Source organism: Erythranthe guttata, chromosome 14, assembly GCF_056151865.1.
Source record: "Erythranthe guttata isolate IM_541 chromosome 14, IM_541, whole genome shotgun sequence".
Lineage (NCBI taxonomy): Eukaryota > Viridiplantae > Streptophyta > Magnoliopsida > Lamiales > Phrymaceae > Erythranthe > Erythranthe guttata.
In genome coordinates, this window is record NC_142546.1 from 19,884,665 (window position 1) to 19,902,830 (window position 18,166).

The 18,166-nt window shown below is 37.4% G+C and overlaps 3 protein-coding genes across 3 annotated transcripts; 1 reads left to right on the top strand and 2 right to left on the bottom strand.

Annotated features, from left to right (window-relative positions):
• Positions 1-4,104: 4,104 nt before the first annotated feature.
• LOC105950116 (uncharacterized) lies at positions 4,105-4,972 on the bottom strand. Its single transcript, XM_012973435.2, has one exon. It carries the CDS (start codon positions 4,824-4,826, stop codon positions 4,308-4,310), a length of 519 nt encoding a protein of 172 aa, XP_012828889.1. The 5' UTR covers positions 4,827-4,972; the 3' UTR covers positions 4,105-4,307.
• A 1,654-nt stretch (positions 4,973-6,626) lies between these two features.
• On the top strand, positions 6,627-12,416 carry LOC105950144 (flowering locus K homology domain). Its single transcript, XM_012973463.2, has 7 exons — positions 6,627-6,788; positions 7,591-7,702; positions 7,893-8,429; positions 10,547-10,790; positions 11,072-11,502; positions 11,621-11,815; positions 12,043-12,416. The coding sequence occupies exons 2-7, from the start codon at positions 7,676-7,678 to the stop codon at positions 12,208-12,210; spliced, it is 1,602 nt and encodes a 533-aa protein (XP_012828917.2). The 5' UTR covers positions 6,627-6,788; positions 7,591-7,675; the 3' UTR covers positions 12,211-12,416.
• A 1,310-nt stretch (positions 12,417-13,726) lies between these two features.
• Positions 13,727-17,147, bottom strand: LOC105950143 (uncharacterized). The gene is made up of 2 exons (XM_012973462.2): positions 16,934-17,147; positions 13,727-16,303 (listed from the first exon to the last, which is right to left on the bottom strand). Exon 2 carries the CDS (start codon positions 16,243-16,245, stop codon positions 13,900-13,902), a length of 2,346 nt encoding a protein of 781 aa, XP_012828916.2. The 5' UTR covers positions 16,246-16,303; positions 16,934-17,147; the 3' UTR covers positions 13,727-13,899.
• Positions 17,148-18,166: the final 1,019 nt, after the last annotated feature.

Genomic DNA, 18,166 nt, shown 5'->3' on the forward strand with positions numbered 1-18,166 from the left:
GAATATAAATTCTATCAGGCGAAATAGTGTTCTTATTTGTTTTCAAATAGTGAAGTCTTCAACCATGGATCAATGATATTTTAGGCAACGACCACACTATTTTTCCCACTGCTGAAAAATTCAATTCACATTTATTCATGGTCCATAAATAAAATAAAATGGGATTGATAGAATTTTCAGTATTTTGCTAAAAAAACATTAATTTGGGTGGTCCTCTCCTCCAACAATCTCATTTGAGATCAATGTCCATCAATCATTTCTTGAATAGACGATTGATACAGGCTCAATTGCTCTAAAGTCCAAATAGTAAGAATCTCACTCTCGCATTGTCTACTGACACTTTACAGAAGCATCTCACTAGCCCCACATGGGGTAGACATAGACGACGAATGTGACTATATTCGTTCCAATGTCAGAAACAAAGGTGGAAAACCTGCAACATGACATGGACATGGGAGAGGCCCATGAGTTGCGGTAGAACTAGGAGCGACCACACCAACGGCCTCTCTCCATTCAGCTGATCCAACTCGCAGAGAGTAAGATAGCTCGCGCTCAGCAGACATACTTAACACGTAGTAGTCACACCAATTAAACGTGTCATCTGACCAAAGACATAACGCGGGACCCACCACCCCATCCATACGACATGTATAGATACAGTCTTGAAGATAAAAGAGCGACGACTCTCATCGGTATTTTTAACACACATTCTTATTATAGTTCTCTAAATACAAATTATTGTTTCTCCTCAAATTCGATCGACTTGGCAGTTAGAGTTCTAAAACTGGAAAATCCTCACCCGACACTCTTTTTATAGGTCTCTTAAAACACGTGTGCTTCTTCTTATCTGAGTTTTTCTCACTTCAGACCCGTTCCGCCTTTTCAATTCGTGATAGAGCCCGAAAAGCGACAATTTTTTTCAGTTGTCCTCATTCGTAACTACCACTATGATATTGTGTTTAAGTTATTTTGCAGCCATGTCAATTTTATCGTTGCTGCATCAATGATTGTGAAACAAAGGGTGTACCAACCCAACCAATTGAAAATTGAACAAGAATTCACAAAAGTCAAAACGAATAATTGAAAGAACAAAAAAAATCAAACAAGTAATTAAAAATATGGTGCATGCAATGAGAAAGAAAGTGGGACCAACCAATTGAAAAATCAGTAAGGAAGAACAACACGTGAATTATGTTATATGAGGAGATGCCCCATGAACCAAACTATTAATGATATATCATACTTTCATTAGGTCAACACTGGAAAACGATGTTGAACTGAGCGGCATACTTTTCTTCTTTGACTCTTTTACCCCTCACATTCATTATTTTCACACATATGTCCAATTAAATTTACTCGACATTCCACGCGTCCACGAAAATAAAATCCGATTAAATTATCCAAATTTATACTCTACTTACCCGTGTATGTTACTTCCTCTGTTACAAAATAAATGTCGTTTTGAATTGTTGCGCACATAATAATAAAATTAATAAATATATATATGAATTTTAGGAAAAATATATGTACCATAAATGATATGATCCAATCATGCGATCAAGTTAACGTCGAGCTAACCGGAGTACAAACTCCCATTGTGCATTATGATGAGATGGTGGTATCGAGATTTGATGCATTGAGGCTTCGAGCTACAAAACACCCACGTTTTTTTACGCTTCAATGGCTGATAGATGGTATATTCTGCGATGTGGTGCAGAGATGTGTTAGTTTGCTGCCAAAGAGAGAGATCAATCATGGTTTAACTAAATCATCCACATTATTAATTTTATTTTCATTCGCTTTCTTCCAATTAATTAAGAGGGCAAAATTGATAAAATAGTAATTAACGCATCATCGGAATTCTACAATGACAAATAATATGATGCAAAAAAATCATCCAAAGCGACAGTTAATTTGAAACGGATATAGTACATAAAAATAATTGAGAAAAAGTTATTGTGGTTAAGTCAGAGCAATTTCAATGACAAAATGAATCACCAAATACTATTTTGATGCTAGTTTTATTATTTTGATTATCAAATTTTAAATATAAGTATAAATATACTTAAAATCGACACTTGTCAATTTATGATCGGTTATTTGAGTAGTTAATTTTTTGATTCATCTTTTCGCAAGATGCATTTTTACATCTCCAGAAGTTGAATATCAAAATAACTACCAATTGATTTTTTCATTGGAAATAAAAGTTTGAATTTCGAAGGATTAAAATATAAGTTTTACTATTTAATTTTTCATTTCTCCATTGGAGTTGCGCTGACATTCTGTGTACTTGTACCAAAAGACAAAATGCCTCGCCCCTAGGACCCCTATCTCTTGGTCCGACAAGTATTTGATGGAGGAATGTAGATTATGGTGACTAAACGACTCGTTAGGATAACGGATCCGAACCTGATGCCCACAAGAAACCAATTCTCATTGGAGTTATCTCGAGGATAATCATTAATCTACAATAAGTCTTGCACAAAAATACAATTAATTTATGTAACCTTGAAACATAATTAACTCTATGCCTTTACAAAATCTTTCATATTAAAAAGATAAGAATAGTTTGAAGAGTAACATTAAAATTTGATGTATTATAGAAAAACCAATTGATTAATATCATCCTGTGTTACAAATTGCACCTAATTGAAGGGATTTTTTTTTTTATTTTCTTTTACTAAACTAGAACTAAATTTCTGATAATAGTCTTTAAGTTCTTGTGATTCACCCAAAATACAATGGATTGAGTATTCGACTATAGATTTTATTATATTTATTAGTTCCTTTCATAGTATATTCCTATTCGATCACTTCATATTTCATAATATTGATGGATTTTGTCACATAAGAAGCGTCCTAACAGTTAAAGCAAGAGAGTTTATGTGATTTGATCTAAATTTAATTTTCTTTACAAACATTATGTTATGTGGTTTGAGAGTTGTTGCACCATAGTAAAATAACAAAATTTAATATTATATTTGATGGATGTATAGTGAATGATATAATTTTCTTTAACTAGTCACCTAGTGCACATTTCACCTAAGTGGAAGTCTAATTTCATTAAGTTCCAATTCATTTGGATTCACATTAACTTAACCAAACTTAATTAAAAGCTCAAGCCAATATTGTTACCGAAGGAAATGGTAAATTTGACCCTATTTCTTAGTGTTCACAAATTTAATTTATACAGTTGGATTTATGAAGGGTGGCCTAGTTAGTTGGTGGAGTAAGAGAGCACGATGTCATTAAACTGTACTCCTTTGTAGAGATTTTTACTTGTCAGTAAGCCGGCCGAATCAAATCGAACAGAAAATTCGGTTCCATATTCAGTAAAGATTTTTTGGAATTCCGGTATACGGTGCCCGTACATCGTACATGCCGAATACCGAAATATATAATAAATATTTATTCTTTTCTTTTATTTTAAATTCTTTAAGTTCATGTCAAATTATAAAATATTTTTAGATTGGTAATTTCTTTTTGTTTTTTACAAATTAGCGTCTATTGATAATCGTCTTTTGTTTTTAGGACCGATTATTGAAATTTGAATGTCAAATTCAAGATTTAATTAGGTTAAACATAATTTTTTATATTTTTTTAAAATATTACAATTTATTTCCGTTTTTACCGGTGAAAAAACCGAACTTAACTTGATAAAAAATCATATCAAATCGAATTGTTCGGTTTGGTACAATACAAATTCTCGAAGTATCGAAATTTCAGTATACCGAAATTCCGGTACGGTTAAGTACAGGATTACCAAGTGAACCCTCTTCCCAGTTGCCAACATTTTCTAGATCAGTCCGTCGTTACTTACTTTTAGTATTTGTGATTTGTGAACGACGAGTTTATCCGTGCATTTTCGAGTAGCTACTCTAGAAAAAGAAAAAAAAAATGGCAATTTATAAGTTAAATTTAAGATGAAATTGACTTTATTGTAGACGATTTACACACTACTTTTGTTAATTTATTGGCGAAGTTGCCCTTGCCAAGGGTGATTTCAACATATTGTTAATTTTGTTAATAGTTTAATGAAATTGAATAACATCTTATCTCATTTATGAATTAAAAAAAAATACTGAAAAATAAAATAATGGAATATAAGTAAGTCGTCCAAAAAGTTTTGTCAAATGTTCGTAATCATCGTCTGTACATAAACAGTAAATGCAGCAGCAAAATACATTGATACAAGACAAAAATTTAAAAAAAACAAAAAAAAAAAAAAAAAAAAGACCCGGTCAATATTCCTTTTTACTACTCCAATTTAATTAATTTTCACCTCCCGCCGCCGCCGCCGCCGGCGATCAAAACAGAGGCGCCGGAAGATTCAGATCGAATAGAAACGGCCGATTCTTCTCACTCCTAATCTGCTTCCCCTGCTCACTCATCACCACCGCCCCTACTTCTTCCATCTTATACCCTTTGTACTCCGACGGCGACGGCGTCGGCGACGCCGACTCCTTGGGCTCGGCGATAGGACGGGAGAACTCCGGCGTCCGCCAATAGCCGAGGTTCACGCTCATCGGCGGCGCGGCCGCCGAAACGCCGCCGCCGCCGCCGTACGTGAAATTCGTCTTCGCTCTGGCGCCGCGGAGACTCATCGCCGCCTCGTCGTAGGCCAGCGCCGCCTCCTCCGCCGTGTCGAAAGTGCCGAGCCACTTCCTGGTCTTCTTCCACGGATCGCGTATCTCCGCCGCGTACCTGCCCCAGGGCCGCTTCCTGACGCCGCGGAAATGCGGCCCCTTCTTCGCGGGGAAAGGCGGCTGCGCCGCCGCCGCCGCCGCTGCCCCTCCGCTAGGGTTATGAAGCTTTTCTACAACCATTTAATTTTGTGGTGCTGCGTGGGAGGGGAGGGGGGTAATTAATTACTGCTGAATAGGGTTTTGATCGGGCGGGGGGTATTTATAGCGAGCGGCTGCCTCTGCAAATGCCGACAGGTATGAAGCATTTGATTATTCTCTTTTTTAATTTCAATTTTTGTGATTGGAAATATTTTAATTAAATAAATTATTAATAGTATAAAATTAGTGAGTGTGATGTTTGAGTTGCGGGCATTAAATGCATGGCGTATGAAAGAAGATTCAGAAATGGGAACGCTCCTTCACAATCACGGGGTTAGCCTAAGTCATATTTACCAAATTCATTGCTAATTTCCTATTGGTTCAATATCTTTGATTCGAATTTGCAAATGCCCAGGTACATGCAACCTTTTGGTTTATATATATATTTTCAGATTTATGTTTATATTGTATCCAAGAAAAAAAAAACATTAAATTGTATTCATATGTTTCAATACACCGAATCCGTGATGAACGATGCAATTTGTACTCAACTCGTACTATTCGGGTTTTGTAGAACCTACACCTGCTAAAATAATTTTACACTATTAATTTAAATATAATAACAGACACCAATGTGTATGTGTGTTTAACAGGTAGTAATTTATATAAATCTACGGTTTAAAATTACATGGTGTATTTAATTACTGGATATAAGATCTCATGAGACCTCCGTAGTTCAATATGGGCTCCAAGCCTTGAACAAAATGTGAGTTATGTTCAATCCATTGATTCATCCATCTTTATTTTTATTTTCTTTTTCTTCAAGTAAAAAAAAAAAAAATTCCTTAACACACACACACACACACACACACACACACACACACACACACACACACATATATATATATATATATATATATATATATATATATATATATATATATATATATATATATATATATATATATATATATATATATATATATATATATATATATATATATATATATAGTTAAATAATATAGATGTCCCGCAAATGATGATCTGACGGTTGGAGCAAGTGGTTCCGTGTCAATTGACCCACGTTTGAGTTACATTAGTTTTCTTAAAGAAAATTACAAAATTCAGTTTTAAAAATCAACTATACTAAATTAATTAAATAAAAGAATGGCTTTCAAGCATCACCCCTAACAATGGTATACTATTTGAGGATAATAAATTAATATTTTAAATTATTTTTGAAAATTAAAATTGGATTGAAAAATAAAATGTAAGTAATATAGATTTTGATATGAAAAGTGAAAAAAAGGGGGAAATTGAAATTGAAAATGAACTCTATAAATGGATTTGTTAGAATTAAAATTGTATAATTCCAAAATTTTGTTATTTTACACAATAATTTCAAACTTTATTGTCTTCTTTTCCTTTCCCCTCTTTTTTACTTCAAAATTTCGATTTTGTTTCGAAATCGTATAATTTCAAAATTTATGATGACGATGGAACAACTTACTAAAGTTGCGCCGATGAGCTACACGTCACTTATCTGGTGGAGCCCGCTTTCACAATCGGGAAATTCGTTTCCAAGGTATACAACTAATTTTTCCGCCAACTTTGGATTACACGATCAAATTTTATTTCGAGTAATTAATATTTAGAAAATAATTCGGTTTCATTAACTAGCATTCGTCGTACATGATTACTCGTCACCCCATCCCTAATTAGTGTTATCTAAAAACATTTGTAATTTGCCAAGAATTTCATGGGAGACAAGTGGAGGACTCTTTTCATGTATGGACCTAAATGCAATATATGAAATTAGAAACAGTCCAGTTATCCAAATTCATACAAGCTGGAGGGTTAAAAGTTAAATAACGCGGAACTTGGTTCGCCGCTTCTATAAAACCTAACCGAGTGTCGGAAATAAATTCAATCTCCCGCTTCTCTCTCACACACTCACAGCCTCCACTCCTTTCTCTCTCTCACTTCGAAACTTCCCCAAAAAACGTAAGTGTATCTGCGCACCTTAGCATCAAATTTACGGCATGGATTTTAATTTCACATATTTAGGTTTACGTACGTGTGTGTGTTCTGCTGTATTTACGCGCCAAGTATGATTTTTTAGGGTTTTTAATTGGGCTAGAATTTGTGATTTGAAGGCACTGTGCTCGAGTTATTGGGTGTTTGATGAGAGTTGAGGATGGAATTTTCTTTAGTGTGTTGCAGAAAAAGATGGGTGATAGTATTATTGGGTGGAAGTTTCTAGAGAATCTTCGTTTCTCATTTGGAATAAAATTGTCATTTAGAAACAAAAATTGTTATTGTTGGATATTGCAATACAGAAATTGGAGGAGCATTCAGCTGTGGGAGAGTGCTTCTTTTTTTTTTTTTTTTTTTTTCTCTCTTTTTTTGGGTTAGGAGTTTTTGATGTGTCATTTAATTTGATATTTGAAGTTTTATCTAGTTAAGATTCTCTTCAATTTCTTTAAATTCAACACCATTTTATTATTTGATTTTGTCAGAACAGATTCGAGTGAGCTGAGATTTCATTCCAGTATATGCAACTGACAGATGTTAGACCTGTATTGTGTAATTTTTAGTCCACGTTGTTTTGCACCGGGACAGTTTGATGTTGTCAGACTTACATCTCGTGAAATTGGAATTTTCTTATTGATACACGGAATTATAAGATGGATATAGTTTCTTTTTTCAGTTTGCTATTTATGTAATCACGAGAATCTTCGTATTTATGAGTTTACTGTTTATGTAATCACTCCTAATCTTTAATCATTGGTGTAAATTATTGTAGGTTTTGGTGTCGAAGCTGACTTGAATTTTTGGTGTGGCCTTTATATTCTACCTGACAAGTTATTTTGAAATTTTTGTTGGAGCAAATGGCGGAGGAAAACTTAGAGGAACAGGTAAACATGCTCTTGTGATATTTGAATTTTCTTGTTGATAAAATGGATATAGTTTCTGATTATTCAGTTTGCTGTTTATGTACTTACTCTTAACCTTCATATCGTTCATGTAAATTATAACCTGCGTTGGTGAGTTAAACCTTGGTTGTGGCCTTATACCTGAGAAGTAATTTTGATATTTTTGTTTCAGCAAATGGCTGAGGAAAAAATTGAGGAACAGGACTTGAGTAATCTACAGGATGACAATGTATCCGAGAACTCACAGCACTCAGATGAAGTAAAGGGAGATGGGAATGATGCAGAAGAGGTAAACGGAGATGGAAATGATGCAGAAGAAGTAAAGGCAGACGAAAAAGATGATGCGAAAGAAGTGACGGGAGATGAAAATGATGCGGACGAAGTGACGGCAAACGAAAATGATGCGGACGAAGTGACGGGAGATGAAAATGATGCGGACCAAGTGAACGGAAGCGAAATTGATGCAGAAGAAGTGAACGGAAGCGAAAAAGTTGCAGAGGAAGTGAAGGGAGATGAAAATGATGCAGTCGTTGTTGAGGAAAAGAAATGGCCTGGATGGCCCGGAGAGAATGTTTTTAGGTTGTTAGTTCCTGCTCAAAGAGTTGGTGGTATCATTGGACGCAAAGGAGAATACATAAAGAAAATATGCGAGGAAACAAAGGCTCGAATTAAGATTCTTGATGGCCCTCCTGGTACAACGGAAAGAACTGTGAGTTATTGATGGATTTGCTGAAATTAAATCAACTTATTTGATATTTGCTTCAAAAATCATCGAATCAGTCATTTTATTGGTTATATGATCTTATAATGGTCTTGCCTTCCGAACGTTATAATTTTCTAGCATGTGTTTGCCTTTCCGTTGCCCGACCTTGTATGGTCTTCTTGCGCCTGAGGACACCCAATAGCTATTGATATATAAGATTGCATGAAATGTAGACACAAGGAGTTATACTGCTTCTTGCTATATTTAGAAATTTGGGGAAGATCTTATATTTGTTTTCTTGGCTCTAGCTCAGTAAACATAAGGTTTACGACTGAAGTACCATTAGGAACTGTATAAGTTGTCTAAGTTCTTGCTGTTAAGAATAATGCAGCTAACTAGAACTGTAGAACAGTCTAGTAGCTTCTAGCTATAAGTATTAGGTTTGAGTAACACTTCCATTTAACTTAATATTCTGGGGACTAAAAAAGTTTGTAGAAATCAGAACTGTCATCATAAAAGGAATTTTTTTTTACCTTATCGGAACAGTTAAAACAACAGAAGAACTAAATAACTGGAATAAGTTAAAATGTAAAATATACCAAAACTGACAAAATGGAGTAAATCGGTCAAAGCAAGAGTTGTTAAACTAAAGATTCTCTTCATTATGGTGACAGAATGAATGCATGCAGGTTTATGCAAATTAAGCAAGATTTCAATCTATCAACTGGCTTCAAACAAGAAGAATTAAAGATTCAGATTGGAGCATTGAGTAGTGTCCATTACAAGTGCTGACATCTTCTTCTGACTATCTGTCAGATAGATTTTTTGTGCGGACATCTGTACCAAGAAGCATTTCTCTGTATCTGGTAACTTCAGAACTTGGTCAGTCGGTGTCGTGCACAAGTTTTTGAACTCTTATACATGAAAAAATAATGACAAATGGAACTATGAAGATACTTTACCTAACAAAGAATTATATTTCTCGAAGATAATTATGAAGGATGAGTTATTTGGAAATAGAGAAGAAATAACCATCAATATGAAGTTCTCGTTACATTATGAAGAATAAAGATTTCATCGAATGGGAAATACTAATATGCTGAAAAATATAATGGGAACATAAACCTGTATAATTCCTCCAAATAATCCAAGTACATAAACAATTTGTTTCATTTGATAGAATACCTGAATTCTTGTAAACATACATCTTTTACTTGGTGTAATGAACATTCTCCATATACTTGTTAATCTCGACTTGTCTTCTCTTTTTAGATTATGTTATATGCATCTTTTAAGAAAAATATATCAGGATAAATGCAAGACTGGGGAATAATAACATATGGTTTAAATACAGTCGATATTGCAGATTTCAGGTCATAGTGCTAATTTGGTTTGAGAAATATGTTGCAAGTGCTCACACAAGTGATCTTGTGGAGGGGAGAATTGGTTTGCACATATTGATTCTGAAATTTAATTTTTAAAACAAATTTACAAAGAACCTTAAAGTAGATTATAATTTCCTAGTGTGTAGCTGAACACATTTAGAGTTTATACCAGTGTTAATTTGCTGTAAGTGGAGATGTAAGTTGTCCTGTGCGGTGGATAATTGGTTTGCAATGATCTTTTCTGCAAAATGCAATTTCTAAAACAGATTTACATACTAGTAGATTATGATTCCCCCTAGTGTGGCTGAACACCTTACAGTTGATACCAGTCTTAGACCTACCCTAGTCATAATTTTCCTTTCAACTGAAGTTACGTGATTTTCGCCCTCAATTTCAATTTCAGCTTTTGAGTAAGCAGTAGAGGATGGTCTTTATTAGCTTAAGCTATGCTACAGTGCTTCTCTGGACCGGTAATGTATAATGCTTCGGCATTTTAAAAAAAAATATGTTGACGATCTTGCGCATATGAGAGTTCAACAGATAAACCCTTCTGCTTGGAAACTAATGTAGTCTAGGCATGCATAGACATTTAGAATGTCCTTAGTTCTGATAGGAGGGTGTCACTCAAATTTACTGTTCTTTTCGTGTTTTGACAGTCATAATTAAAAAATTACTTGGGGAAAAGTGTAGCATCATCAAAACTGCTTTATGGATATCTATATTTCACCATTTTATCAGGTAATGGTGTCTGCGAAGGAGGAACCAGATCTTCAGATGCCACCTGCCTTGGATGGGCTTTTGAAGATCCATAAACACATCCTTGATTTAGAGTCAGATCCAGCGAATGCACGATCAGGTGGAACAAGTTGCACCAGACTTCTGGTGGCAGCTTCCCAAGCTGGCAGCTTGATCGGGAAGCAGGGTGCCACTATAAAGTCTATTCAAGATGATTCACATTGCACGGTTCGAGTTCTTGGAGAAGGTTACTTACTTCTTAATTTTGTGTTGTACTTGTGCCTGTATGTTGCTTCGAGGCTTTTATCTGTATGGTTATGGTCCATGCGTGATATTATCAGTATGTTGATTTCTTGCTTTCTTGGCCACTAGTTTATTACTATGGTTTATGGATATCTTGACCATTGGAAGCACGGGAACTTTTGATGAATTTTTGGAGTTCATATTGTCGATAATTCACATGATCCATGATTTGTCAAAATTGCTGTTTCTGGTCTTACTGATTGTTTGGATTAAATCTTATTGCAGAGCACTTGCCCGTGTTTGCTCTACCAGATGATAGTGTAGTCGAGATACAGGGGGAGCCCGAAGGTTTGTGCAAAGGAGTTGAATTAATTGCTACCCATCTTAGGAAATTTCTAGTAGATCGAAGCGTCGTTGGAGTATTCGAAGCGCAGATGAAAAATTCAAATGTTCGAGCAAACCAGAACATGCCTCCACCCCATTCTTGGGGACCTCCTCCGCCATCTTTTCCTATGAATCCTGAAGGACACGGTTATGCATCCAACCATCCACCACCCATGCAGCCTCATCCACGCCAATATGATAGTTACTATCCTCCTGCAGATAATATGCCTCCTTATGAAAATCAGTCTCGAGGGCCAACTAATTTTGGCAGGGACATGCCGATGGGAGCTCGTACAACTAATATGCAGTCACAGCAAGCAGTGATTGGGAAGGTAGAATTCGCTTCATTTACCATCTCTCTCTTTTTTTTTTTTTTTCTTTTTTTTTTTTTTTATAATTAATCATCTTTAATAGGTCTTGATGCTCTCGTTTCCTTTTGATATTCTGTAGGTGACACAGAACATGCAAATTCAGCTATCGTACGCAGATGCTGTTATTGGTATTAATGGTGCAAACATTAGCTACATTCGTCGTGCTAGTGGTGCTACTATTGCCATACAGGAAACGAGAGGCATTCCCGGGGAGATGACTGTTGAAATAAATGGCTCTTCGTCTCAAGTCCAAGCAGCTCAACAGTTGATACAGGTAATCCCGATTACCCTCTTTAATAATTTACTGCCAGCTACTTTTTGTTTTAGTTTTCTCGTCTTTGTAGAACAACATCTTTATTTTACATTCTATTATATTGTGTAAGAAGTTTGAATTTGCATAGGCATATGCTCGATACTTTTTTAGCTAGTATTTGCATTCTTCAGCATTTCCAATCTGCTATTGCGTCTTACTTTTGATTGGATGATGATGATGATATGCAGAATTCAATAGCGGATGCTGTAAGCAGTGCACAAAACGCGCAACAAAACCAAGGTTATAATCCGTATGCATCTCATGGTCCGGTCTATACTTCTCCACCATCTAACGCGGCTGGTCAAACTGGATATGCTCCTCCCGGGGACTATAATGGAGCTGGTTATGGCTACTAAGAGATTTTCGACTTTTTTTCTTTTTTAACTCTGTAGAAAGTCGTTGTTGCGCTTATCAATGTTGATTGTAAGATGTTAACTTGCTGTGGTGTTGTAATAGAAGGGCCTAAAACAAGGTAGTTGTGTTGGAAGCATTACATGACTGTAGTTCATTATGGTTTGGATAATCTCTGGTGTTCGTTCGTAGCTAATCTTTTTTTCGTCTTCGTTTCTTATATAGTACTCCCTCCGTTTATTTTTAAGTGACAAGTGTCACTTGATGGTTTCAAATTTAATTATTTTCGTTCTAACTTAACCCCAACATTAATGATAGATTAATGAAATTAGTAAGAAACGATGAAAAGCCAGAAGTTGGCTTTGGCTTATATTAGGACTCTTTCAACATTAATTAATTTTCAATGTTAATGATTGATAATAGACTAATGAAATGAGAAATAAACAATGAAAAGTCACAAAGGGATAACTTGCATGTGGTCCTTGGCTGCCGAAGTGTATTGCAGCTATGGTTGGGTTCACCTTTCAACTTGAAGCTGAATGGTGTGTTTTCATCCTTCTGGACATGGCTACAATTTCTGAAAATGAGTTTGAGCAATAACGATTTCTTACTTGCGGTGGTTGTGTGCTGGAAGCTATGGGAGCAGCGGAACAATATCTTCCATGGAGAATCCGGATTCAAAGTTGATTAGTTAGTGCCTTGGTGCAAAAGTTATTTGATCATGTTTAACGGGGCACGATCTCCTACCCTTCCCTTAAAGGAACGGCTGAATCCCATAGCCTGACAACCTCCTCCACATGGGTCGTTAAGGTTAATTATGATGTCGCGATTCCGCCGGGCCGCAATTTCTATTCGACAGCTATGGTGGCTAGGAATTTATTGGGGCAGACGATATGGTGGAGCGTGGAAAAGATACTGGGTATGATTCATCCAGTCGAAGGGGAAGCTCACGCCGCCCTTAAAGCGATCCTAAAAGCATCTCGTCGAGGTTGACCAGCCGTTATTATGGAAGGGGATTACTTGAATATCATCGGAGTCCTTCAGGACGAAGACCATTCTCTCACATCCTATGGTGCTCTTATAGATGAAACTAAAACTACTGTCAAATCTTTTCATAGTTGCTCGTTTTCTTTTGTTAAACGCCATTGTAATCAACTTACTCACTTTGCTTCATACTTAGCTTGTCTGAAGGGTTCATATGTACCCTTGAACTTGGCATGTTATGCCTAATAAATGCTCATAGTTTCTCTTTCAAAAAACAATTCAATAAATTTGGGCAAATTACGGCAACCCATGAAATAAGGCAAAATTATGAAGAAAAAAATATTTCTTGTTTGAATAATTACGACAAAATTATGAGGAAAAAATATTTCTTGTTTGAGTAATTACAACCACCCCTCTCAACTTCGTATTTTCTTACAAAAACTTCCTCATTTAGTATGTAAATTTAACACTACGAGAATGGATGTGTAAGACAATATACAGTTGAATGGGGTGATTGTAATTATCCAAACAGGAGAGTGCGGAAACTTAATCAATTTAAATAAAAATTGAGAAAAAAACACACACTCAAATACTCAAAAAATTTCCCTTCCCAAATAGCACATACTTGCTTCCAGGAAAAAAAAAATAATAAAATAAGAAAAAGGAATTTGCACGCTATATAATCAATGACAAGCCCTATTCATTCTAATCTAAATAGGCGTAGCACAAGTTGTCCTAAAATGTCCAGTCTGATAACACCGGCTACAATGCACAACCCTCTTCGCCGCCTGACCACCGCTCCGGTCCCCACTCTGCGCCGCCCGTCTCTTCCTAGGCTGCCCCGGCGGCCTCAAAGACTTTGGCGGGTTCACAACAACAATCTCTTCTTCTTCCTCTCCACCACCACCACACATCTCATGCCACACGGTCCTATCAGGAATAGGATGTATCGTCTGAGAGTACGTCTTCCGGTAAGTCGCCACCGTAAAACACCCTTCCGCAAACCGATGCACGTTCTGCTTGCAAAAAATCAGCGCCGCCGCCGCGTGCGAGCACGGCACCCCGTAGAGCTGCCACCCCCTGCACGAGCACAACCACCTCCGAATGTCCACCACCTGGTTCCCCTTGCCCGTTATCACATTAAACTCCATATCGTTCGCCCGCGTAACCTGGAACATTCTAGAACATTCCACCGCCTCCGCCACCCGCTGCTCCGCCGACGGGACCAGCACCGAGTTCCACTGCATGCTGGCCTCCCGCCGCTCGTTGAACCACGTCATCAGCTGGCGGCGGACCGACTCCATCATCTGGACAATCGGCATTCCTGAAGCTTCTAGAATCCAAGAATTCAGCGACCCCACGACATCGGCTGTTAGGGTACCAAAGCGGGTCCCCTCGAAGTACGAGCTGGCCCACAGACGGGGCTCGAACTGCTGCTGGAGCCAGTATGCTGCGTCCTGCGAAGTCTCTGCGATCTGGCAGATTTTCGCGGAGAATTCGGATTCCGTGGGTGCGTTTGCAGCTTCCCAGAGGAGGTTGCAGAGGGAGATGCTGTTGAACTCCTTCCGGAAGTTTTCGCTTAAATGGAGCATGCACAGCCCGTGGAAAGCGGTGGGGAAGTTCGACTCCACCGCATCGACGATGCACTTTCGCCTATCGGATAATATCGTGAGCCTCGGCATGTTTCCTGTGTTGGTTTCGAGAAGGTTGTGCAGCTGGGAGAGAAACCACATCCATGTTTCATCGTTTTCTTCATCCACAACACCGAATGCTAGAGGGAAGAGTTCACCATCTCCATCGAACCCTGTTGCGAAAAGCAGTGCTCCAAGGTACTTGTTTTTTAAAACAGTCCTATTGAGTCCAATAAGCGGCCGACAAGCATTAAGAAATCCATATATCGACGCTTGATAGGAAATAAATAAACGGAGGAAACTATTGTCAACTGGATTGACACAAACAGACGCCATACTCCCTGGATTTGTTCTTCTGATCTGGTTGCAGTACTGCGGCAGAAGACGATAATCTTCTTCGAACGAGCCACGAAACGAAGCCATGAACCGCTCCTTCCCTCTCCAAGCTTGCTTGTACGACAAAGTTATACCATGCACACGATGAATCTCCTCTAGTATCTCTTTCGGTTTGCAGTGTGGGTTCTCTCTAAGGCGTTGCTCAACAGAACTAGCAACCCACTGGACGGAGGCTTGCTGGTGGCCAAGATGGGCTATCCCGCCACAGTTGTGCTCCGAATGGATGGTCCTAATGGTGAAAGTAGGCACACCTGGAAGTTTAGCAGCATGAATTCGCCACGGGCATCCATCGCTAGCACATTTGGCGGTAAAACGAGTCTTGTCGGATTTCACCGTCTGTATCTCGAAATGCAGGGCAATAGCCATGTCACGCAGTGCTCTACGGCAGCTCTTCACATCGGGAAATTCTTGCCCGACTGTCAATTCTTGCACTGGAGCAGGAATTACCGTTCGAGATTGGACAATAGGAGAAGTTATCACATAACCAGGCTGCAGAACAGAGAGATGCGAGGAAACCATATCGGGGTTCTGATGAGCACTGAGCTCCAAATTGCTGTCGACTTCACCATGCTCCGTTAAAGAAAGATTATTATTTTCGACAAAACCCAATTCATTACTTTGTGAGGCAAGAGACAGTTGTCTATCCGTGACACTATCATCCTCGTTGATTTTTGTTTCGATACTTTCAACATCTAATGTTTTTTGATCATCCAACTCGTACTTATTCTCGTGGTCACTGCCTTGATCATACTCGTTGTGATATTCGCCGTCTTGGACATGTGGGATATCCAGCTCATTGTCAATGGGCGGAGCTAAAAAATAATCCTCGTGATTAATATCGTGTTCTAAACCTAACTCACTATCATCCAACGACCTTAAGTTAATATCGGGCTCGTGGTTGTGCGCCAAAGCTCCCAACGAACGACACTGTTGAATCACAACGTTATGACCGTGCTCGAGGCCGAAGTGCGAGTCCTGAGCCAATGGCATATCTCGCGTCTGACCTATTACAAAATCTTGTTTCACCATCGGTGACACCAAGCCGGCAGAATTCTTTAATCTTCAACGCTTTCGTCCTCTTCTCAACCTATCAGTTGCCAATCAAAATCGAGAAATATTATTAAGCTCCAAAAATTCGACATTAGCTTATAATATAATCTCGTAACTACTATTTTCTTCTGCACATGGCTCAAGTAATCAAAACAAATCAACCACATGAACATAGGCACTGTACCGAAACACAAAACAATTTGCACACTAAAATATAATCGAAGGGTAAAGCAATGTGAATCACACCAAAAGCCTGCATCTTTGAAAAGAGTACAATAAATCAGTTACAATTAAACATGGCAGTAAACTAAACCAGAGTCCTAATCAATCAAACAAGCATAATTACCATTAACCAACACTTCCAATGATTAAAAAAAAAAAAAAAAAAACCCTGATCCCAATCCGGTGAGTAAAATTCCGAACAGCCTCGGATACATCGAAATCGGATTTGAGTCAGTTAAATTAAGAAACGGAAACGCATAGAGAAAAGAGAAGGAAACAATTTTGAAATCAAACAGTCAATCAAACAAAGAACAAAAATTAGGGTTTACAAACAGATCAAAACACACACAACAACACACACAGTCACGGAATTTGATTTTCGGCGGGCAATAGAGGAGAGAGAGAGAGAGAGAGAGAGGAGAGAGAAGGAGAGAATTGAAAATACCTGAAAAAGGAGAGGGTAAAGGAAAACTGCGAAACTTTGAGGGGCAGAGGCGAGGGTATCAGAGTTATATCCCAACCCCTAAACACAAAGACAAAGCTACAAGAAACTCTGAGGGTATTTTGGTCATCCTGTTTTCTCTTACTCTTATGAAATGACGGAATTGCCCCTTATTTGTCTCGCTGCTGTGTACTGAAAGGGTAGGAACGGAAATTCATCTTTAAGGGGGGAAAATATAATTTCATAAATTATATGGACCTTTTTTGTAAATTAATTAATGAAAAAGTCAATTCACGTCATTCTTTGGAATGAAATTAAATTATATTGCAATTAATATGGAATTCTTTCAACCTCATTTTTTCATTTTTTAGCTATTTTTCTCTAATTACATTGCAATGAAATATTTACGTTATATCGATATATTTTTCATGGCGATTTTTTTTCCTAATTATTTTTTCTTATAAAATCCCATACATGATCAGAATGGCCAAAGAAGGTATCCTATATCGATACAATCTTTCCTAAAATTAGAGAAATTTAATTTTAGAAATTTTAACATATTTGTATTAGACATTAATAATAATAAATGAAATATTAGATATTAATAATAATAAATGAAAAATCCAGCTCTGAACTATTACAAAGTAAGCACAATCTTTCTTATTTACAATTGTAATTGTCACATATATAAATAATTATTATTTTTTCAATTTTAAAATATTATCCCGTGCATTGCTCGGGCAGAAATACCAGTATTTACAAAAATTAAATAAACATTAGGGTACCTATAAATATGAGGCCATAAGAATCATATTAATATAGATTTTAATTCTTCTTAAAACCTCATCAACCTTCAAACTTGCATTCAAATACGTACAACTAACTCTATACAAATATTACAACATGGTGTTCAAACATCAATTCCATATTTAAAAAAAAAAATAAAAAAAATAAAAAATGTGTCATTAGTAAATAGTAACTTGTTAAGGTTTTCAAGGGAAGTAAAAAAGAATTGTCAATTGCGCCGTATTTTCGGCTTCATTTACTGTCCGCAGCGACACCAAACCGAAACATTTGCTCTGGATATGCATCACTGGGCGGCGGAGGAGTTATTGTGTGGCGGCCGGCAAAGTTCCGGCCGGTGATGGTGGTGGTGCACGGCCTTCCGCCGCTCCCCGGGACCCACGTGCAACCATTTGGTGAAGGCGGCCTTACAGGGCGGCCACGCTGCAAAGT

Bases quoted from the DNA above. Each gene is read 5' to 3' on its own strand.
- LOC105950116 (XM_012973435.2), bottom strand. From the start codon at position 4,826: ATGGTTGTAGAAAAGCTTCATAACCCTAGCGGAGGGGCAGCGGCGGCG.
- LOC105950143 (XM_012973462.2), bottom strand. From the start codon at position 16,245: ATGGTGAAACAAGATTTTGTAATAGGTCAGACGCGAGATATGCCATTG.
- LOC105950144 (XM_012973463.2), top strand. From the start codon at position 7,676: ATGGCGGAGGAAAACTTAGAGGAACAG. The intron at 8,430-10,546 runs GTGAGTTATTGA...CCATTTTATCAG, and splicing joins CTGGTACAACGGAAAGAACT to GTAATGGTGTCTGCGAAGGA. The intron at 10,791-11,071 runs GTTACTTACTTC...ATCTTATTGCAG, and splicing joins GGTTCGAGTTCTTGGAGAAG to AGCACTTGCCCGTGTTTGCT.